Source organism: Drosophila mauritiana, chromosome 3L, assembly GCF_004382145.1.
Source record: "Drosophila mauritiana strain mau12 chromosome 3L, ASM438214v1, whole genome shotgun sequence".
Taxonomy (NCBI): Eukaryota; Metazoa; Arthropoda; class Insecta; order Diptera; family Drosophilidae; genus Drosophila; species Drosophila mauritiana.
In genome coordinates this window covers 23647402-23672032 of record NC_046669.1, presented here as the reverse complement: position 1 = coordinate 23672032, position 24631 = coordinate 23647402, and the positions used below count along the sequence as shown (strand labels likewise).

At 38.6% G+C, this 24631-nt stretch overlaps 1 protein-coding gene across 2 annotated transcripts in view; it reads left to right on the top strand.

The window, feature by feature from the left end:
* LOC117139092 (dnaJ homolog subfamily C member 16) overlaps positions 1–24631 on the top strand; it is a 179492-nt gene that overhangs the window by 59912 nt on the left and 94949 nt on the right. Inside the window, exons 3-6 of one of the 2 annotated variants that reach the window (XM_033301212.1) lie at positions 6774–7171; positions 7221–7367; positions 22960–23140; positions 24186–24400. In XM_033301212.1, the coding sequence (XP_033157103.1) occupies positions 6774–7171; positions 7221–7367; positions 22960–23140; positions 24186–24400 (941 nt within the window). Of the gene's footprint in view, positions 1–6773; positions 7172–7220; positions 7368–22959; positions 23141–24185; positions 24401–24631 lie in introns of those variants that run through there. The other variant, XM_033301213.1, reaches the window with a different exon arrangement.

The window sequence follows — 24631 nt, the reverse complement described above, 5'->3', positions numbered from 1 at the left end:
TCGAGGCGCTCATACAGACAGACGGACATGGTCATATCTACTCGGCTATTGATCAAGAAGCCGACCAATTCAATTAAAGTCAATAAATCACTTAATTGATTCCATACTGTAGCCATCTACGCAGTATGCGTTCTAAAAAACAATTTTTTGGCAACGGCACACAGCCGTTCTTGTAAAGAAATATTAAGGCCTAACCGAAGCAGTTTTGCCTGCTCTCTCAAGAGCAATGCACTCCCGAAATACAATAATCTCAAAACACTGACGCTTCTCCTCAATCTAACTAATGTACATTTGGTTTTTAGTCTTCAGATGAAATTTGAACAATAATGAATACAATCCAACCCGATTTAAATTTTCTTTTATTTGACTAAACTTAATTTACAGCTTTGGTTTTAGTCATTAAAGACGGTCCATTTAATAGACTAATAGACGGTCGTGATTGTGTTAATTCTATTGAATCGCAATCGAAAAACATAACGTTAGTTGGTCCTTATATTGGCCACGTCATCGTCAATGCTAATTAAAACATAAGCAATAAATTTAATTCATAAAAATATTGGCAATTCAGAATATTTATCGTAACACCACGACGGTCAATATCGTGTTAAGTTTTAACAAAAACCCCTACGATACCGCGAAACCGTGTAACGCAGTGTGAACAAATTCTGAATTTAATATCAGGCAGACGCTATATAATTTGGGAGAAGCTGTAAATGCAATTATTTACCTCAAAACCCCACGAAAAAGCTATATAGCCCTTTTAAAAAACTTTTCTAAAAAAAACCCTTTTACATATTTGGAGTTATGGCCAATTTCGTAGCAATATGATAAAATAAAATAATAATTAAAAATTCACGCCTTGTTTCTTGGTACTGCCCCTACTTAAAGTCAGCTTTATTTTTCTTAAATTGGGTGCTATTTGTACTACCAAATTCTCTTAATACATGTTTTTTTTCCTTTGCGTTTACGAATATTTTCTAACCCTCTTCCAAACACATTATTTCTCTGCGTATCCGAATATCTTCTTACGCTCTTTTCAAATTTGGTGCTAGTTGGTACTTCCAAATTCTCTTAATCCATCTTCTAATGCTCTTTATACACATTGGTGAGTCAACACATGTACTTATTGATGATTGAGACTCTCTTCAATTCAATTATAAACAAAAAAGCACCCCATACTGTATGCCATCTGCGCATTATGCGTTCTATTAAACAATTGTTTGGAAACGGCACTTTGCCCTTCTTGTAAACGAATCCTAAAGCTTAAGCACCCAAGAGCAATGCTCCCCCGAAATACAATAATCTGAAAGCACTGAGGCTGCTCCTCAACTTTTTTTTTTTTTGTTTTTCGCACGGGTCCCACGGCCACACCTCCTGCCCAACCGACCGAGGGGCGCTGCCGTGTATCGTACGGCGCGATTCGCGAGAAGATAGACGCGATATAGTAAAGAGAACAGTAACGAGGAAATGAACATAAAGTAAACTAACTCTAATAAATATTAGTGTTAGTATGATCTAATTATGTAATAAAAAAGTTAAAATTGATTACTTTCAGAGCGGCAGAGAGTCAAGGTTACAGATAATAGGATAAAGTCTATTATAGTCAGAACATATTACTCTGTAAGGGTCATGCAACTCATAGTTAGATCTACAATGACTTTAAAAAAATGGGTATATAGTTTCTAGTGAATCTACTTGGAACCGAGAAGTTAAGCCGACTAATCAAGTCGGGACTCTCAACATCACCACGAATAAGCTTACACATAAAGACTGTTCCAAGCATAGTTCTACGGTTAGCTAGGGAAGGTAAATTAATTAAAAGTAGTCTACTGGAATAAGAAGCTAATATACGGTTTGCATCCCAATTTAGGCGCCGCAAGGCAAAAAGTAAGAAGTTTTTTTGGACCGATTCAATGCGGTCCGAGTTGACTACGTATTTTGGACTCCACAGGTGATCCATACTCAAGAATCGGACGGACTAACGAAATAAATAAGGTTTTAGTCATGTAAGGATCATAAAATTCCTTAGACCACCTTATTATAAAACCAAGCACACCCCTGGCCTTATTGACTATAGTCGAAATATGGTAAGAAAATTTTAGTTTAGGGTTCAGAAGAACACCAAGATCATCAACTCGTGTTATTCTGCCCAAAGGGCACCCACTTAGAGTGTAAGTCGTGCGTATTGGGTTGACACAACAAAAGGTCATAACTTTACACTTGGAGCCATTTAAGTTCAATACTCCATATTTGAAAGCTGTCTAGATCGGATTGTAAGTCTAAGTGGCGCAAAATGCCACGAATCGTCTAGCTTCGTCTGCGTTTACTGGTTTGGGGTAATTTTTTATTACCTCATATTTAGAGTCACCTGGCAATATACCTTTGTCAGTACACTTGTGACCTAAATAAGTAACCTCTTTCATAAAGAAAGTGCATTTTTCTGGATGTAGTTTTAAATTATGTTGCCTACATAATTTGAAAACGTCGGTTAGATTTTTAAGCATGTGCTTTTCAGAACAGCCAATGACTACTAAATCATCCATATACAGAAATGCTTGCGAAGGCGTTAAGCCTGAAAATGCAATAGTCATCATTCTTTGGAAAGAATTTGGGGCTATTTTTAAACCAAATGGTAATCGCGTGTAGCGGTATGCTCCTGTTGAAGTTGAGAATAATGTTATATTTCTTGACCTTTCGTCTAATTCTATTTGATGAAATCCTGACATCAGGTCTAGGCCCGAGAAATATTTTGCTCGACCTAATTGATCAAGAATATCTTCTATTCTTGGAAGTGGGAATTTATCTGCTAGCAGTTTTTTTGATTTGGCGATAATCGACTACTAATCGCCATTTTTTTCCGCCGAGTTAGGCAGTGATTTCTTGGGTACCAAGAGAAGTGGGCTATTATATTCTGAAATAGATGGTTCGACAATGCCATCTTTTATTAATTTGTCAACTTGCCTTTGAATTTCTGGCTTTTGACTTTATGGCATTCTATAGTTTTTGATATAGACTGGAGTTTTGTCATTTAATCTCAATTTTTGCTTATAAAAATTATTAGCTGATATGGTTTCTGTTTCAAGACCAAAAATATCGCTATATTCGGTGCATAATTTTGTTAAATCGCTAATGAATAACGATGGAAATTTAAGAAGTTTTAATACTTCTAAAGTTCTTTGTGCACTATTTTCTATATTTGCATTGTATACATCATAATCATCCAATAATTCGCTCTTTATATTTGCGCTGCTAACTATAGCGTCTTTTTCAGTTGTATTTATAATTCGAATCAAGACGTTCTGAGTATTTACGAGTGCACTTGCTATTATTATGCCAGGTTGCAATTCCTGGTTGGGGATGAGGACATGTGTGTCAGTAGATGTTAGCTGAATCTTTCGAATCACTTCTGATCTAGCTGGCAAAATTATTTCGTTATCTAATGAATGTATAATAGGAATGTTTATGTTCCTGAAATTGTGAAGGCCTCGAAGTGAACCAATCTTCTTGGTCGTGGAATTCCAAAATACAATTGTATTTCTTAATGAAATCCAAGCCAATTATACCATCCCCTGGTATAGGAAAATGGTCAGGTACGATATGGAATTCATATGGTATTGCTGCATTAGCAATAAACATTTCTAAATGTAGTGTACCTAGAGACTGAATTGTCCCTTGCCCTATTCCTGATATATTTGTTGTGTTTTTTGGATTTAGATTGTTAAGATTATTGTTTCTGCATTTAAGCAGGGAAATTTCTGCACCTGTATCTATTAAAAGAGTTACCCATGAATTGGTACTCATATTCTTTAATCGTATAAAAATGTTTAAATTGAGATTAATTTTGTATAATTTTACTGTAGATTGTCGCTCAAGGGAGCATGTTCGTTTTCCGATTGTATGTTTCGGACATTGTGGGTATGACTTGTTTTATAGTTATGGTTTTGGTTACCTCTTGAGTAACCTCCACCTCTATTATAATTTTGGTTACCACCATATTTGGTTACCATATATACATATATGCAGGTGAGAGCTTTGTATTACACATACACTAGGGCTTGACTGTATATGTACACATTGTAACGGAGTGCTACAATGTGCTTTTAAGTTATGATTATACAGTACAGTAATTAACCGATATGTGTGCATACTACATTACGTTGTATTTCATGCATTTAATAAACATGCTATTCGGAACAACATATAATTATTATATCGTCCTTAAAGAGGAATGCATCAGAGGCTCTAGTCCCAAGAATAACATAGTTATTATTCTTTGTAAAGACTTAGGTACTATGAACAATATGAACCGTTGCTTGTCGGGAATGACGTTATGTCGAGACATAAAAAATCCCAGTTAATCCACAAATATCATCAATTCTGGGTAGGGGAAATTTATCTAAATTCTATTCTTTTCTATTATTTTTCTCTGAGACTGGAAGTGTTTTTTTCTGAACTAGTGAAAGGGGACTGTAAAATTCCATTTCTGATGGTTCGGCTATTTTGTCGGTAATTTACATTTGTATAATTTTGTTAGTTGGGAACTAAGCTGTTTTCGTATCGATCATTTCGACTTAGAAATTCTGCGAATTCGATAAAGTTATCGCAGCTTGTATCTCTTGGGATTAATATATTGTTGTCTTTAATTGTAGTGATATGTGGGTGTATGTAATTGGAACATGAATCGGAAATTTGACTTTGATGATGTCGGGTCTCTCAGCTGCTTATAATTTATTTCTACATTTGTTAATTGCACACATGCACACTTTGGAGCACATTAAGCTCTACCTCAGATGTGCAATAAATTCGTTCGTTATCTATGCAGAGAAGTTGCGGCAGCATCTCTCTCTCTCTTGCACTGGCGCCGGGTCTTAGTGTTATTCCGTCCGCTCTGGAACAATGTCTTCTTTTACATTCGCTTTCGTAACCCATGCATATGCGCATCGATGCCGAATTTCGCTGTAGCCAACTTAAATAAAATACATTTATTAAAAATCGCATAAATCGATGACCTCATTTCTTAAAAATAGCTAATAAAAATACTATTTACCTCAACAGGTGGGTCTGTTTTAATAAAGTTTTTTTTTTTTTTTAATTAATTTATTTATTAAGGCATACGGGGAAGTCTTGAAGCCCCTTTCAGTCCTTCTTATCTATTAATTCAGCCCATTTGGGCTCGCCGGCTAACTATAGTTAGCTTTTTCAAATTTAAAGTAATTTAACTAAAATTACATAACAATCACATATAACGAATAGGATTTAAGATAAGCGTCAGCTTCTGCGGACCTTTGTCAAAGGAGATCGGGTAATGAGATCCGTCGGTTGTCTTCTATTGAGCCTCCTTGGTGGGCGAGATCTGTTTAGAGCGCTGGCCAGCCGATTTCTGTGGCGCTCCAGCCTGTCATGGTATCTGCTCGAGTGCTGGTTTATTTCGTCAAATACCGTTGCGTGTTTCAGGTCTCTGTGCAGGGTGGTGTTTCGAACAAACCACTCGCAGCCGGTGTTAAGTCTTGCTACCTTATTTTGAATAGCCTGGATCCTTTTGATTTGGCTGTCGCATGCCAAGCCCCAGATTTGGCACCCATACTTCCAGTTTGGTGCTAAGATCTGTTTGTAAATTGTCAGCTTGTTGGGTAGCGACAATTTACTGCAAGGATTATACCCGTTAGTCGTAGAGTAAAAGGGTATACTAGATTCTTAAAAAGTATGTAACAGGCAGAAGGAGGCGTTTCCGAATATATAAAGTATTAATATTCTTGTTCAGGATCAATAGCCGAGTCGATCTGGCCATGTCCGTCTGTCCGTATGAGCGTCTCGATCTCTGAAGCTAGAAAAGCTAGAATGTTGAGAATCAGCATACAGATTCTTGAGACAAAGACGCAGCGCAAGTTTGTTGACCCATGTTGCCACGCCCACTTTAACTCCCATAAACCGCACTAAACTCCCACACTTTTGAAAAATTGTTGGATATTACTTTATAATTTTATTAGTCGCTTAAAATTCCCGACTTTTTTAAGAACTTTTTGCTACGCCCACTCTAACGCTCTAAAGCCGCCGAACTGGTCACGCCAAAATTTTTTTTTTTACATCTTTTCTCATTTTATCTATCAGTATATCGATATCCCCGAAAAATGATGAAATTTCGCGTTCGCATTCACACAAGCTGAGGAACGGGTGTCTGATAGTCGGGGAACTCGACTATAGCATTCTCTCTTGTTTTTAAAATATGAATATTATAGCTAATACAAACAAGAGGATTAATAAATAAATTGTAAGATGAGCATTTTACAGCAGACAATTGCAAACTTTAAAACAGTGAATCTCCGGTTATTATTATTCAAATTGTAAAATTTAAAATGATTTTGAAAGTTGAATGTATTAACTTAAATAAATTATTTTTTTTAATATTTTTTCTATTGATTATACATTTATGTGACATTTAAATTAATTTAACACTTTTTGTGCATTTTGTGAAAGTATTTTTTATGTTTTACATTTATGTTTTGTTAACGTTTTCCAAAAGTGTGGTTTTGGCAGCTTTGGGTTCAAAACCTCAAGAAACAAAAAATGCGCTGCGTATTTGGGTATAGAATCTGCATGCCTAATCTTAACTTTTACAATTTTGTAGTTCCTGTATTTCCAGACGAAAATGGACAGAGGTAGATAAAGAGCTAGCTCTTTCACTTAAACATCCCATAGGAAAATGTTACTTTTTAGCAAATAAAATTATATTAATTATATTATAATTATGTCTTATTTTTTCTAATGTATTACAGGCATCCAGATAAAGTTAAAAATGATTACGGTGCCGAAAAGTTTATACAAATTAAACAAGCTTATGAAATTCTAGCTGACATGGATCGACGACGGATTTTTGACCGGTATGGAGTATCGGATATTAACTCACAGTACTTTCAGAAGAAACATGATTATAGTGAATATAATCGATTTACATTAAATCAGAATGATGATGATTTCGGACAACGGTTCAATATAAAGCAAGATATTGCATTTTATCAGAAGTTATCAATAACAACAAATTACTTTGAGAAAATTATTTTATCAAAAAATGCAAAAAAAGTGCACGTTGTCATGTTTTACAATGATTGGTGTTTTAAATGCACTCGAATTGTTGATGCCTTCAAAAAAATAGTTGAACTACTTCAGCCAATAGGTATTTATTCATGTTGAAAGTGTCATCTCACTGTTTATTACTTTTTAAGGTATTAACTTCGCAACGGTTAATGCAGTGCATGAAGAGTCCGTTTTTCGAAAATGTGGCGCCCGAGAAGTGCCACAACTGGTTCTGATTTTAGGCAATCAGTATTTCTTATATCGGGATCATAGCTTTACCCCACAAAAAGTTGTTGGTAAGTTCGATTTAGCTATAATCACTTTAAAAAATATTCGGTTCTTTAGTGTTACAAAAATAAGGTACAATATACATATATTATGTTATCAGTATACGACATATGATATGATATATGTATATAATTGTTGTTTTAAAATAAAAAATCAATTAATCAAAATTGCATTTGTAGTTTTCTACAAAATATGCGTTGCTACAAAAATGTTTACATTAGAAAGCTATAATCAAGAATTTCGACTATCAGATACCCGTAACTCAGCTAGTGGAAGTGCGAATAAAAAATTTAAACATTTTCTGGACTATAGGGCGAAATTGGGAAACAAATAATAATAAGATGAAAGAAAATGTTCAATAGTGTGGGGTGTTTAGTTTAGAGGGGTTTGTGGAAAACCTATTAAACTGTACAGGACAAATGAAAAAAAACTAAAATTATGGACGTTAGGGAACAGCTAACGTATAGAACTAAATAGACTCAACGGGGAACAATCCATAAATCATCTAATCCGCCTTGATGCGAGGCTAACTCCCCGTACCAATAATTGCTCAGATACGGACGTTATTTCTCAAGAAATTGAGACATAGAACAAAAGCTATCCTCTCTATTACCTAGTGAGGGTAATAGGAGCTCCAAGAGAGGTCTAATTGCAACCGCCACCAGCAGTTTCCTGGCAGGATATTTTGGTCCACCGACGTTGGGCATTAGTCTAGCCAATGAAGAGGCTGTGATTCCTGCCTTGCTGGCATAACTCGCGTGAAGCTTAAACGATAGTCTTTTATAATACCCAGGTACCTTAGGAGCTATTGTGACCCCACGTGTGTCCCATTGAAGGAGACCAGCATAATCTCCACCTCGGCTTTCTCGAGCCAGGGGATGGGAGCTCGAATCGTGGATCCCACCGTACAAGATGTTTTGCAGGATTGGTCCAAGTTCAGCTTCTTGGGGAACATCTGCAGGAACTCAGTATCTTTTTGGGCCAGCTTCCGTTTGGTACCGAAAGGGGAACCGTTCCTATCCTCAGGTACTCCGTGATTCCCATATTGTTAATGGCTTCGAGGATTACGGGCCATCTAGTGGCTTTAAAGGCGTTCCTTACGTCGATTTGCGCAGTATTCCTTTCTGCCTCTTAGCCATCTATCACCAGGAAAGAGAGAGAGCGACGGGTACTTTTTCCCTTCCGGTAGCCATATTGCTGACTTCCTAGGCCGTTGATCGCCTCTTCGAGTGTACAGAATACGTTCGAACAGTTTTCCAGTTATGTCCTATATGCTGGTCCCATGCCTTTCGGCAACAGGACTAGTTTCTGGCTTTTCCACCTTGTTGGGAAGATTCCGTCCAGAAGACATTGCTGGAAGGCGGCCCTGAAGATATCAGGTCTACCCAACGCCACTGCTTTAATAACAGCTCCAGGAATACCATCTCGTCCAGGGGCTTTATTGGGCTTGATGCGCTTGGCTGGCTCGACGACTTCAGGTTCTGTGACGCCCGGAAAATCGTGGGCAGGGGCTACTTCTGTTGGCCGCCATTGTGTGGTCTGCATTGGGAATAGCCAGAACCGCAGGGTCAGATGGGGTTACCGCTCTCTTCCTTAGCTTGATGGTAACAAGCTCATAGGCGAGGCTCCAGGTATCACTATCTACGCTATCTTGCAGTTTCTTATACGACCGCGCTTTGCCAGCCGCTACGCCATGCTTAAACTCTATGCGTTTCTTTCTGAAAGCCTCCACGAGCTCCGCGTGGTGGATACTGCCTCTGGCTCGTTGCGCCGTTCTCCTAGCCCTGAGGTAATCCGATCGTAGATGGTTTAGGGTGGCACTCCAACAGAACACGGGTGGTTTGCGTCGCAAATTCTACCAAGCACATTCATGAGGTCAGCCGCCATACTCTCTGCATCCCCATTTGGGATTATCAGGAAATCGATTTGGTGCGCCAGCATGTCATTCATGTTGTTCTATGCTTGTACGGCTGATCTTGCGCTCCGGAGAGGAGAGACTGAAGGAAATCAGAGCGTGGTCACTCAGCGTTACGACGTCATCCATCCAGTTATTGTTAGCCTTTAGCCCTCTGCTGATAAGGGTAACGTCAATAAATGACGTACCCCTATCGTTGTTAAACGTCGGCTTCCTTTCCTAGTTCAGCAGTATCAGGTCCAGTATTCCCATAGCGTCTATCACTTCTCAGCCTCTGAGGTTGGATACACTACTGCCCCATGCCACCGACCAGGCATTAAAATCACCGGCAATGATCATCGGTCTTTGCCCTCTCGCATGGCCCAGTGCCTCTAGAAACTCCTCGAACTGGTCGGGGGTGTCGCTAGGCGGAGCATAGCAGCTGTACATATGTATGTGTGTTACCTTCGCATATGCAATTCCCCGCATAGGTGAACGTGGAGAGAGCTGCAACACTTGATAGCTGCTTTACCTGACTCGTCTAGGATCATGGAGGATTGTCCCCTTCCAGTGACGTAAGGTGCGCTTAGGAGCATGATGTCTGCGCTCCGCCGCAGTCTGAGCCAGGAGACTCTGAGATGCTGCGAAATGATTAACATTGAGCTGTATTACGCTACTATGGGCGTGCATTATGGTTGCTCTTAGCTTCTTTAAGGCTCGGTCTGTAGGTCGGGCACGCCAAGCTACCCGTCGGGTGGTTTCTGTCCATCTCGCTGCTGCAGATCAGGCATTTTAGTGCTGCAACGCACCCCATTGCCTTGTGCCCACGCTCACCACATCTAAGACAGCTGTCTGCCCTATCAGTCTCATTGCAGGTCGCTACTAGATGTCCGTAGCCCAGACACCTGTAGCATCTAGTTAGCCGGACGCCCTGGGTAATGCAACACCTTGACCATCCAACGGTTAAGGTGGCCTGTTTTAGGAACGCTATCGCATCGTTTGCTTTCATCAGCACTGAGGCTATCTGCGTCCCATCCCGCATCCTGCGAAGGCCCCTTATATCCTCAGGCCCTGGAATTGGGCGACCATGCAGCTGCTACTGCTGTAGCGTCGGCCAGTCCGCTGCAGGATAAAGCTATTTTTTGAGCTCCCGTGCGCACAGAGGCCAAATCATTGAGCGCCGCTTCTAGATCGCTCTTATACTTGGGAACGCTCTCCGGGGCTTTTTCCTCTACTTCGAGCAAAAGCTCACCATACCCTGGAATTGGGCGACCATGCAGCTGTGGAGCTCCTCTGCTGTCGTAGCCTCGTCCAGTCCGCTGCACGATAGTGCTATTCTTTGCGCTCCTGTGCGCACAGAGGCCAAGTCATTGAGCGCCGCTTCCAGATCGCTCTTAAACTGCCCAGTTCGCTAAGGCTCGGGTCCGATCTTATCTTCCGAAGCATCTCTGCGTACGAAGCCTCACCTGTCTTTTTTACGATCAGTGCCTCAGGTTTTTTACACAGGCCATAGGCTTCACCTAGCTCTACTCTGCAACCGTGCTAGCATTCTTGGCGGCAGATGCGTAGCTGCGTGGCTTGGACTCGTTAGGTCTGGATGTCGCCCTTTGTTCACCGTTGCCACCCGATGTACGGTTCCTTGGCTTGGGCGCCTATACTTTGGGCACTTGCACCTTGTGTACCTGCGCGTTGTGAGGAGCCTTTCTGATAGGCTTTTGTATTTCCGTCTGGGTAGCACTGCCCTTCAAGCGGTGCACGCTAGTAGTTCCTTCGTACAGCTCTATCGCCCTGTTGTTAAGGGCTGAGAGTTCAGAATCTATGCCCTTTGTCTCTCGTGTCACTTGCCGTTGAGTCTCGAATGCGGATAGCAGGATGTTAATCTGGCCATTCATCCTGGTGAGTATGCCCCTCAGATCCTCATTCTGGAGAGCCGTGGTCAGGTCCGAAGACCGATGAGGAGATCCAGCTGGGGACTTCCCTCCCGTCTTTTGCGATGGCACGGCGATGTGGTCCATCGTCTTCTGACTTTTCGCGGTCTTAGTTGCTGTAGGAGCCAAGTTCTCCACCTCTACAGCATCGCTGCAGTCGCCAGTCAACGTCGTGCGTGCTCACCCCTCGCCACCCCCGGAACCGAGATTCCGTCACCAGTCGGGTTACCGACTCCTGTGGTTGGGGATCTCGAAAGTCGGGAGCTCCTCCTGAAAGGGTCGTTACGACCAGGGGGACTGCCCCCCACTGCGCTGTCCTTCAACTAAAGGATGGCCTACGGTTACCTAAGCGAAGCACCAGCCTTAGAAAGGGGTTCCCATGTAGTCCACAGATTTCCCGCTGGCTTTTACGGATGGAGGTTTGTTCCGCCTCGACTCGGACACCAGAGTCTCTGCTTAGGCACCAGCACGGTGAGAGGATGACATTTGGTCTGTCCGCGACCTTTGTGCCTTTTCCCCTTTCTTAACGACTGGTGCGCTCCCAGTAACCAGTATCAAAATTAAATTTCAACGGTTTAATTTTTAAATTTAATTTTTCTCGCCCTACTGTTGATCTGGCAACGCCTCCCTCTCCAGATCACCCGCTGCGCCAAGTTGGCAGCGCTATCAGCAGTTTTAGCAAATTTGCTAAAAACTTAGCAATTTTTTAGCAAATGAAAATGGGTTGACAAATACCAAAGAAAAATATTTCAACTATAAACAATAAAGCACTTAATTGATCCCCATACTGTATGCCATATGCGCAGTATGCGTTCCAATAAACAATTCTTTGGCAACGGTACTGAGCCGTTCTTTTAAACAAATCATAAAGCCTGACAGAAGCAGTTTTGGCTGTTCCCTTTAAAGCTTCTCCCACACTTAAGCACCCCAGTACAATGCTCTCTCTCTCCTTAATCCAACATATATTTGATTTTTAGTCTTAAACTGAACATTGAACAATAAAGAAATTAATCTAACCTGATTTAAATTTTCTTTTATTTGACAAAACATAATTTACAGTGTTAGTCTTATTCATTAAAGACGGTCCATTTGATAGACTCAAAAGTATTAAAAAAAACGTACCTATACCAAGATATAAAGAAACTGGCCCATCTGGAACAGTAGTTCCTTTTGTTAGTAAGCTCTTACAAGGTTCTGACCGAGTACTGGCCCACCAAATAGAGTGTATGTCCAAAAACCCGTCCCGCCAGTCGTCGAAAAATCAGAATGTTTGAGCGATATGTTCGGAATCCACTAGCCGTGGTAGCGTGACCTATGCGTTTGGATTCCACAACAATTTTCATATTTCGCCGGACTCGAGCCTCACAAATGACGTGGCTGCTTGGCCTAGCACGTCGGCAGCGTCGGCCAAAGAAACTTACTAGGCTTTAGCCTAGTACGACGACCAGCTTTACGTTTTTCGTTTTTCATATCTTAATTTAAAATATATTGTTGGCTATTGACATGGGTAATATAAGATTTAACGGCTAGTATACAAAAGCTAAACAAGTTGACAAAAATTAGGCTTAGTTACGAGTATCTAATTAACTAGCGGGCAACGAAGCACATGTCAACAAAATATGTTGGCTATTTACGACTACAAACGTCTCTCTGGCGCTTGTCTAGGTGCATCAAAAACAATGCTGATAATCGCCGCTGAAAAGTTATCTTTATTTGTTAAAAAAGTATTATTCATTAACCCTTTGATTGTTATCAAAGAAATGCACTGCCTGGAAGAGGCTTAACATATAAATATCTTCTATGCCTAACACCCTTTGGTTTACAAAAATATATTGATCTTAAAAAAGATAAACAAGATTGGCAAGAGAATATATAGATATATATATATAGATGAAATATGAAGAAAACATGGGAACTGCGTTCCAACAAACTTACCCCACCTTAATCCTGGGCGATGAGATCTCGACGCGTTGGATCCTAGGTGTTACTAGACATGTTGTTGGAATTATACGATCACCGACAAATTGTAGATTATACCAAAAACGTAATACACATAAAAAAGTACACACTAGAATTATTCTCATATATAAGTGTCAAGGTTTTCCCACGGCCCGCTCCGACCGCTATCTGATTTTCAAATTACTGGAGTCATGCATTGTATGGAGAAGTTATTGTTGTTATTTTTGTTTTGTTAAGATTTGCTTTGGTTCACTATTTTTGCTGGGGTTTAATATGCTGTTTTTATTGTCACTGCACTTTTTATTTTACCTAAGCGAGTTTCGCCTTCCACGACGTAGATTATCAAGACTGCGGGATACTAGGCAGAATTTTCTCCAGTGTATGGTGGTAGCCACGAAGCCGCTGCACTGCCCAATTGTAACTTTTCTCTAATTTTAATACTGGGTAAGGGTATTTTTTTTTTTTAAGGGTATGCTGCACGCCTAGGATCCCGACCTTGTGTTCGATCACTTCCACGGTTTTGATTACATTGGCCGTATTTTCGGAAGCCTTAGACTCTTTGCAGCCTATCTTGATTTTTTTTATGTATAATAAGACGTAAGACATAATAAGATGTAATATAATAAGTAATGTAGAGTAAAAGAGTACACTGGATTCGTTAAAAGTATTTAACGGGCAGAAGGAAGCGTTTCCGACTATATAAAGTACATATATTCTTGATCAGAATCAATAGCCAAATCGATCTAGCCATGTCCGTCCGTCCGCATGTCCGTCTGTCCGTATGAACGTCGAGATCTCAGGGACGTTAAAAGCTAGAAAGTTGAAATTCAGCATACAGATTCTAGAGACATATACGCAGCGCAAGTTTGTTGACCCATGTAGTCACGCCCACAAAACTGCCACGCCCACCCTTTTGAAAAAAGTGTTAATATTTTTCACATTTTTGTTAGTCTTGTAATTCTCCATCGATTTGCAAAAAAAAGTTTTTTGCGAAAACCGCGCAAAAACTGCCACGCCCACATTTTTCAATAATTTTTAATTTTAAAAATTTATCAGAGTCTTGTGATCTTACTCAGAAGGTAGCTCGATGTGATCGACGTGGTTACGCGATACGGTTGACAGACTTTGTAAAAGAATTTCACTAATAATAACTGAATTTTTCGCCCTACTCGTGAAAAACTCTCTCTCCACTGCCGGGATGTGCGTTTATATATTGTTGTTAGTGCGGATGTCTAGTTATATTTAATTTTCCAGGTCTACGACAAAAACGACAGACCTCATAGAATAGGGACATGCATAGGTTTTTATTTTCAGGGGGCTGGCGGTATAAATCCATTCCGATCCCGTATACATAGCAAATCATGTATTGCAAAGGGTTTCAGGAAGTTCCGATAGACTCACGGCTGTCTCCAGGCTTGCACTGGAATTCATCCACCAGGACACCATCGGCAATAGTAGTATTGCCTTTCTGAGCGTTGGATTTCATTGACGGGACTACTTTGCATCGGTTTTCCATTATTTTTCAACAATCCGCCTACTCTGAGCCCTCCTCTTTTAGCTTGGCCAGGGGATCTTATTGGGGACGTTAGCAGTAAACCGCCCATTTGGGAGTTCGTGTTATCCTTTAGTAGTTCTGCAAACTCATCGTTAGCGATGTTTTGCTTCAATTTACAATTGCAAAATGTGCATGTCCGAGACATCGTCGCTGAAAGATTCGTTATACCTTTCTTTCCTGTCCATCAACACTTTGGACTTCATCAAGTCACTTCCAGTCGTGTAAAAAGCTCGCTGCATTTCTCTAGTGAGCGAATAAGATCAAAATCCTTCGCTTGATTCTCTATTAGCCAATACCATTTGCTAGCTGAGCCGACCAGAAGACTGTGGAATTTTCTAAAAACCTGTTGCCGACTTATTCCATATACTTCTTGCAACCTTCCCACACGGAATAGAAAATTTTCGACAGTCTTCCTGCGGCTGGTTCCGTCGAATTTTAAGTTCCATTAATCCAGACGAACCTCCTTTGGTACTGAAGCTTGAAGTGTTGGACTCCGATTTAATTCGGGATGAAATTGGTGACTGGTTTCCGCTGCAACGCCTTGCTTCGTTCGCCGTTCGACTGGGCTCCCTCAATCAATGCATCTTTTTTTTTTAGTTATACTGTGCGGTTATTTATTTTGTATTTTCTTATAATATGAGAACAATTTATAAGTTTTAAAATCTTTATACTAGTCTATTTTGTCAACAATTTATTTTAAACTGCTCTTACGGGATCTACTGTTGAGATGTGTAAGAAATCTCGCTAGGTGGTTGGTGCAATGTAAGCTTGTCCTATTATTTCCTCTTGATTTTGGCTATTGCATTTTTGACTGGAGGGATGTTTAAGTCTCGTTGAATGTTTTTGTTTTAAACATACCACGGTTACCCGGTGAAGAGCTCTAGTTGCGCTGATGCTTGGATCGGGCATATGGAACGGCTAAGAATGACGATGCCATCGGCAAAGGTGGATGTTGTCAGACTTCTGCTTCAGCTGTGTATAAGAGATAGAGAGTTGGCCCAAGAACGCTTGCTTTGGGACACCTGCTCGCCTGCTAAAAACTTTCTTCCGTAAAGGTATGACTGATTAGTTTGTGCGTGTATTTGGATAGTTTTAGCTTGAGCTTGTGCATAAGTCTAGACAAACTCTGTCGAATGCTTGGAATACATCCATAAACATAAATAAACATCTGTGCAGTATTTCCTGTTGTCGTTCTCAGTTCTTATTTCTGTTTGAAGCATGAAGCCACAATAACTAATCACTAAATATTGTACATACACAAACTGAGTTTTAAGCACAATGTACGGATCCTGCGTACTGTAGGATTAAGATCGTGCGAACGGGACACACTCCTACATTTTTATTCCATTAACCTGTTGTATAGTTCCATGATTTTCGCGAAAACCAAATGTGATGTGCTGGTAATTTGTTGTGAGCTTTAAGGACGGGTTGAGTCGGGTCAGAAGGTATTTTTTGAAAAGCTTTGAGAGTAAGCATATGGATCTATACGACGAAGCAGATGTTGGATTTTTTCCGGGTTTTTGAATCATTATGATGATTGATTTTTCCATCTATCTGGGAAGTAACCAACTCTATTTATGGCGTTGAAAAGCTGGGTTAAGTAGCAAATGTCGCAATAAGGCAGTTAAATGATCATTTTTAGAGTTATGAGGTCGCAGCCGAGAGATTTCTTTGGATTAATGTGCTCATTTATGAGTTTAAAAATTTCTCTTGGATGAAATACATTTGACTCATGCACAGCATGATCCACATGTATCCACAGTACAATGGTTAGCTTATTTGTTTGTTTATTTAACTCATGCAAATGCGATTGGACTCGGAAGAATATGAATATACGGTAGAATAAGTCAAGGAGAAAGAAAACCACGTTGCCCACGTATTATCACGGATATGTATAGACAAGATACAAAATATAAAACGAAAAAATACTTAAAGTCACTACAAGATTTCAAAGTAGACAAAATTTATACGCAGGAGAACAATGTGAAAAAATATAATTGCCAAAGCAATCAATAAGAGGTTCAAAGCCCAACGTATTAAGAGTAATTAAAAATGACTGCATGTGAAAAATACGATATATGTATTTCTTCAAACATGAAAAGAAAATCATTGCAAGTTAAAAAATTGGTGATTTATAGATTAATGTAATTCTCGATTTAGATCAGTTTTTCCAAAGGCTTGAAAAGCAGGCCGGTATAAACGAAATCAACCCAGTTAAAATGGCATCGTGGGAAAATATCTTGGAAAATATTTCAATAGATACCTTTAAATATGGGCAATAAAAAATTTAACGTATTGAGTATTCTCGCGCTACCCGGTGACCAAAATAGAAAAATATGCTATAATGTCTACACTACATGATGATCCTATACAAAAAGGCATTGCAAAAACTTTGGCCAAGGTGCAAAGATATTATTACTGGAGAAATATTATGCCATCATGCCAAAACACCATAAACGATAACCGTAACAGGCATTTGATAGGGTTGATACAATTGGCCCACTACCAAAAGCGGAAAATGGTAATGAATATGCAGTCACTCTCATATGAGACTGACCAAATATGGTACTTAGCTGCTATACCAATACCAAACAAAAATGTAAATACCATAGCCAAAGCGATATTTAAATCTTTTGTCCTGAAGAACTGTGTAATGAATTCGTTCAAAAGAATATAAGAATTCATTAACATCTGATATATGCAAATACTTAAAAATAAAAATAACACATCAACTGCACACCATCACCAGACTGTTGGAGTAGTTGAAAGAAGCGATAGAACTCTTAATGAATATACAATCCTATCTATCGGTTGACAAAAGTGATACTTTGTATACTGCTTTAACGCGACCCCTTCTATGGCATATAATTATTGTCCATACGAATTAGAATTTGGTAGAACTAACAATTTACCAAAAATTTCCTTAGAACCAATAAAATAGAAATATAGAAATATCAGTAGAAGATTAAGTATTATTAAGAAATGAAGTAAGTCATAAATTATAATTCTAATAATTAGATTCCCTCGCACTGCAATTTTATATACACAGCTGTAGATGCTAAATATACGGGTTCCTACCATATAAGATAGAAAGTATAGAGGAAACAAGGCTTAAAATATTATATTCATGATTCGTTAAAAAAAACAAAATTTACATAAAAACAAATGTAAATGCATACATACACAAAAAAAAAGTTTAAATTTCCTTTTAGTTCCTTCCTAAACAAAAGTACAGATAAAATAATAATAATAAATATATATATATATATATAAGTTAAGGCAGTCCGAAGGACTCCCTGAGGGAAAGTTCCATTAGAACTTCCAGAAGGTTTGGGTTGGGTTAAATAACTTTATTACTTCGTTGTAGTGAGAATGAAATAGTTTTATTCAAACAATATTCGGCTGTACAAGCTGTGGTCGCATAACTTCGTTGTAAACGCAGCAACGATTTCGTTGACTGCGGCATTCCGTATTGCCGAAGTGCAACTTTGTTGTACAAGTTTTCTGCATACGCTGCTGAAGGGTTCGATCGTGGGACTAGGTCTGGATGATGACCCACTTAGGGCTCAATGACCGACGACAAGTGCTGGGGGGCATCAGCCGCGTGTTAACTCCTCCCCCTTCAAGATCTGCGTCCCGCAGGTTAGTGAGACTTCGATGTTTGAGAAGTGTTGGGAGCGTCTGGGGTGGCAGTTTTGTCGCCGAGTTTTGGTAAGCCGTGAGTCGACGTCACCTTCCTCCTCAGAAAATAGAAAAGGATGAATACGCATACTACCAGTGCTGCTTCTTTGAGGAACGAAACCAAAATTCCTCTGGTTACGTCAGACATCCTTTGCAGGTTCTTCAAGCTGACATCTTGGACGAACTCCAACTGCAGCCTGTAGTCGTCAGCCGTTACGTGCCTCAATACGGCTGGCATAGCCATCAGGCGACTCGTTGTATAGCTCGAATAGTTCCGACCACCGATCGAAACAAACTCGTTGTCGTATTGGATGATAAACGAGCCTACCAGATGATAGTTTCTTGAGGTGGTGTTTCTTTGTGTTTTTTTTTATTTATTTAGTTTTGACACTGACACGATTTAGTTTTGACACTGTCACCGTGTTATCCTCTGCAACCTCCTCGACCCTAAATAGTGGCTTTTCTTTTGTCTTGGTTTGCTTATTGGCCACATACTACCTGTCCCCTTGATCATAACTAACGGTTTCCTGCTTAGTTTTATTCGAATGTAAGTTCGACAAGGTCTGTTTTCGTTGGCTTAGCCCTCCTACATCTTCCTTTTATCTTTCGATCTGACCGTTTACCTCGCTTTTTTGTGTTGGTGTATGATAAAGCTCTATTTGCAACGTGCGCAGGAAGTTTAAAACCGTAGGACACAAGAGTCCCCTCTCTTTATCAGATACTATCATTCTTCGCACAGTGAAGTAGTGTATAACTTCTACGAATTTTTCACGCAAATGAACCGAAGATTTTGACTCCAAAGGAAAAAGCTTTGCAAATTTCGTGAATTTGTCTATATAACTTTTTATTTATTTATTTAGAAGCGATGCATCCATACAATGCAGTAATAGTAACATAACAGCGCAATTAACAAGTAAATAGTAAAACCAAACCTCGCACTTAGCATGTGAGGACTTACAATGTCTATACAACTCAGGTATATTTTATTTTCCAGTGTAAATATGTCAATGTGGAGTATCTCGCACGGATTGTTTGGAACGGCAGTCGTTTGTAGTGCGGGGTTGTTTGGGTGTCTCTCGTATTTGTAGAGTTTGCAACACTCGCAAGAAGACAGTTGGTTGCGTTTTATACTTGACATTCTCGGGAAACTACAGCTTTTAGCTTAAGAAATATAGCTTAGAAATAGTAATAGCCGAATCTGTGTACATAATATACCAACATAAATTTCAAAAATTACTTTATATTAGAATATTTGTCATTAGCTTGCGACGTGTGAAAAGAAAATAAGGCAATGATTGTTGAGTGCTTGTGTCCGCACTTCGAGCCTCAAGATATAAGTTTTACAATAAACATTTTTAATATTTTTATTTATTTTATAAATTTTATTACTTAATAGACTCGGACTTCGGGAAACTAAAGTCACCATCTGATTTTTTTTTTAATATTTGTAATATACACATTAAAGTTTTTGAAATAAATTTAAAAATAATAAAAAAACAAATGTGTATACAAAAACTTATTGTTAAGCAATGCATTAAGTGCACAAATGAAAGTAGTGCTTTCTCATTACGGTTTTATGTAAAAATCAATGTTATATAGTAACGTAAGTAACGTAGTAACGTACATAATTATTTATCAACATAAATATAAATATGTATGTGAACGGTAGCTAATTCGAGCGGCGATTTTAACAAACGAATTTAAAAAACTTTAAAATTATAATAGTCATATCCTATTGCTACGAAATTGGCCAAAACTCCCAATATGTAAATTTGTTTCTTCGATCAGAATTGATTTCGGCCCGAAAATCGTGTTCTAGCACAAGTACGCACACATATACACGTTCTCGTCTATTGTTTTTACTCACAAAAGCAAGCAAATTTTATTTTTAGATTTCTTACGCTCTCAGCGTAAGCGAGCGGACAGAGAGCTATTTTGGCCGTCACCAAAAAAGTGGCTGCATAGTGCCAAACCAATGTATGGCCGTTACGCATCTTGTTATTCTAGTGTTAATGGTCGAACTATCTTTTGGCATGCTTCGAACACACCCTCATCCAGTGGCCTTGTATGAAAAGCTGTCAGCTGCGACTACTTGACGGACATCATCAAGCATCAGGGCAATGTTCTTCATCAAAGGAATTATAATTGTAGGAGGTTTGGGGGCATTCTTTTGTTCTTCAGATTCATCTATTCTCTCTTTGCTGCTCTCAACAAGCAGTGTGTCAAATCGATTTGAGGTTTTTATTCCTGGGTCCTTGTAATTGTCCTTAACCTCATAGATCTTCTTAGCCGTTTAGGTCCCGAAGTCGCATTAGGGAAGCTTATTTAAACTGGAAGTACTTTTGGCTTTAGCGTTTTCCACTCAGTCTTCTCAAATGAGGGATTTTCCACTATGTCTACCTCCATACTCTTACTGTTGTTTTTCCTCATGCTTTGTGTCCATCCAACATGCGTCCATCCACATGGGCATTTTTTATTGACAGTTACCCATTGAGATTATTGTAATCCACTACCAATCTTAACTTTTGTTTCCCAGACACAATAAAGTGACGTTCGAGTCTGTACTCGTTACATTTGATGTTCGAGTCTGTACTCGATACACTCGCGTAATTCATTATTTATTGCAAGCTTACAATATCGTCGTCAACGGACTTGGGATCAAAGTGCTTTGCATCATTTTCCACTGTGTCAATGTTTGTTCTATCTGTTTTGTAACAAATGGAATGCTATAGCACTGTTGCCATCCGATATTTTCAGCGAGCAAATGGTTTCCAGCGCAGTGCCTCTCCAACATGATCATAATGTTGAGCTGTTGGCATTCCCTGCCGCTCTATCTCGTCAGTGAGTGTCGTGGTGTTCTTATGAGGTTTCAGCATATGGGTGCTCTGCCATATCTATACAAATTATTCAGAGAAAAAGTAGACCAAATGGCATTTGCAAGCCTTATGTTATTAGTCAAAATGGATGGCAGCGACAGAGTGTGTATCGATTTTCGTGAATGCACATACAATTTCTGATAATTACCCACTACCATTCATTTCAGATCAGATAGTTCGCCTGCGATGTGGAAAATATTTGTTTACTTAAGATATGGCCAGCGCATTTTACCCTAAAAACCCTACTTCTATCGAAAGGACCGCATTTGTGAATCCAGAGGGTAGACAGTGTACTGATTGTTGCGAACAACAAAGATAAAGCATACGAGAGGTTAAACACGGGGCTAAATTTTTTGTCAGAGGCAGGTTTTACTTTTAATGTAAAGAAGCGCGCTTTTCTTCTTGGATTTTAGCTCAAAACCGAATCCTTATAACATTGAAGCTTTATTTGTTTTATCGTCAGGAACCTCTGTAACGCAGCAAAGACAATTCATAGGTTCTCAAAACAGATAAAATCACTCTATGACCTCCAAGCTTAAGAGATTTATTTGTAAAGGGGAGCTAGCAGAGAAAACAAATAATTGGCTGATAGCTGGACAGCAAGGAATTGATGGTATATTGAATATCATAAGCCTTTTAAATAGCGAAGATATGGAGACAGACGTTATAAGAGAAATTATTGTTGTTATTTTTGTTTTGTTGGCATTTGAATTAATTCATTTTCATGTAAATATTTTGTTTGCTTGCTTTGCGAGCTTTAATTGCTGTTTTTTTTATTGTCACTCCACTGCTCATTTAAGGCAAGCGTGCTTCTCCCTCCACGGTGTATATTATTGAGACTGAGGGATATTGGACAGAATCCTTTTCAAGGTATGGTGACTGTCACTGACCGCTTGTAGGTCTTCACTAATTTTAATTCTGCCAACACTGCAATGTAATTAATATTGCCTAGGATCTCGTCTTCGATTACTTTCACGGTGTTGATCACATTGGCCGTATTGTCAGAGGGCTTAGAATGTTTTGCCGCCCATCTTAAAATTTTTTGTATCTTGATCTTAAAGCCAGGTATTCCTTCATCAGTCATCCTCCTGACTTCGTGTCCTTTTGCTTGCCCCTTGGGCTCCCCCCGCGGAATGGCTCTTTAGGATATCGAGAACGTCGCCTCCTGAGAATTATCTCTTCTAAAAGAGTACCTTGCCAGCCGCATTAGCTGGCGACCGAACAGTCCTCTCATCATTAGAGTAGACCCACGTTTAAGTTACAACTATGCCTTCTTAAACCAAAAAAATGTAAAAGAAAAAAGAGGAAAGTGCCCGGTTTTGTGATAAAAAATATGTGAGCTCTTAATATCACTTTTAAATTTTATTTTATTTTTTTATTTTATTTATTGATGGTTCGGTTATCTGGGGAATATTTTGGGAGTGAAAGTTTTGGATTATGAGTGTTAGAGTGGGCGTGGAAACTTATATTTACCGACAAACTTTTCAACGAATATAGTATACCTTACTGTACGAGTACCAGGTATAAATATTATGCAATGGAAACATCAATACTATACTTATATTTTAGAATATAAAAATATTATATATAATATTATATCTGATATTTATTTTTAAATCTTTATCCAAGATTTATTGATTTTACGTACCGCACTTTATTATATTACGTTTTCAAATTTTTTCAATGAAATTAAAATTTTTATTACAGAATTTATACGCAAAAAAATACCATTTAATGTTTTCAAACGCATCGAACATGACAATTTCAATGAATTTCTGGAAGGATGGATGGATAACAGAGCAAGAGCTTTGATTTTTGAGCCTCGAAGTTTAACTAGGTTACGATACCTTCTAACTGCCTTTGAATTTTACGACCGAGTTGCATTTGGGTAAGATACATAAATAAATGTTTAAACAAATTATAATTTCATATTATCATAACCTAATGAAAATATTGGTTTATTGACGCTTTAGTTTCTTAAAAAAGCTACTTAGATAATGGGTAAATGAAGGTCACAGAACGGTCACGCCCACGCTTTTAAAACATTTTTAAATTTTTTTTCATTCATCATTAATGAAATTATGAAATTTCGAGTTAACATTTCTAGAAGCTGAGTAACGGGTATATGATAGTTGGAAAACTCGACTATAGCATTCTCTTCTTGTTTTTTTTTTTCTTTTTGTGTTGACCCAGTCGAAAGTGCCATTATTTCGAAACACGCACCTTTACAAAGTCCCAGATTCATTTAACTACAAGTGTATAAATTAGTAGACGTGTTGATTTAATTTTATTATTTATACCCTTGTAGAGGAAAGGCAGACATCTGCCAAACAATGTAAAAATGTTATGATATAATAGTTAAAATTACAAACGTATGTATGTTTATTGCCATTAAAATAATTATTAAGAATAATTATATTATTATATCCTATACTATATATAAAAGATGTTGCTCTTACCACCGACGATCCGGATTTCATCTTTTTTGCTTCAATGACATTTAGGGATCCCGTGATGCGTACAGAGTTGTGAGTTGGTCTGTGCCCCTAACTTCAGTCCTTGAATTCCACCGACAGGCAAATCTGTTGAATTGAACAATCGAACATTTTTTTTTTGGTTTTTCTGTTGTTTTATGTTGTAGCAAATGTAAAAGCTAGCCGCGAAGCTAAAGGCTTTAGCAGTATCGTACGCGTACCGGCACTGTTCGGGAGCCAGCTTATTATTGGCAAAGTGCAGAAAAACAACAGAATTGGACTTGTTGATACTTTTAATGGCAAAGCAAACCGACTTTGTTGATCTGTTTTTGTATTTCATCACACTATTAAGTTTATAAAAAAACCTAATGTTTCGCTTTACTTATGTCTTTTCGAAACAATCTTCAAGTTCCTGTATATAAAAACAAAATAAACAACAATTTTATTTTATTTTTCCAGATTTGTGAATACGATTAGTAGGGAGTCAAGTAATATAATAACTCGGTTTAAGGTCAATACAAGCCTAGATACACTTATTTTATTTAACGAGGATACGACGACCTTTACAGCAAGTATTTGTATGCAAGAAATACCAACTCAAATTATGGTGAATATGGTGGCTACTAATCAATTCTTGGCATTACCTCGAATATCATCACAGAACATTATGGAAAGTAAGTAATATTAAAATTTTTTAGCAATTTCAATATAAATTTGTATTCTTGCTCTAATTTAATAAAAATCTTTACCTAAAATCTTGTGTAACACAATTGGCAAAGTAAAAAACATCACTGCGCTGGATTTGTGTTCCAGAGGGAATCCGTTCGTTTCATCCAGAGGGATCCGTTCGGCATCTCCCAGTGCACAGTGTTATTGATGTGGCGAGTGCTATATACAGTTCCATG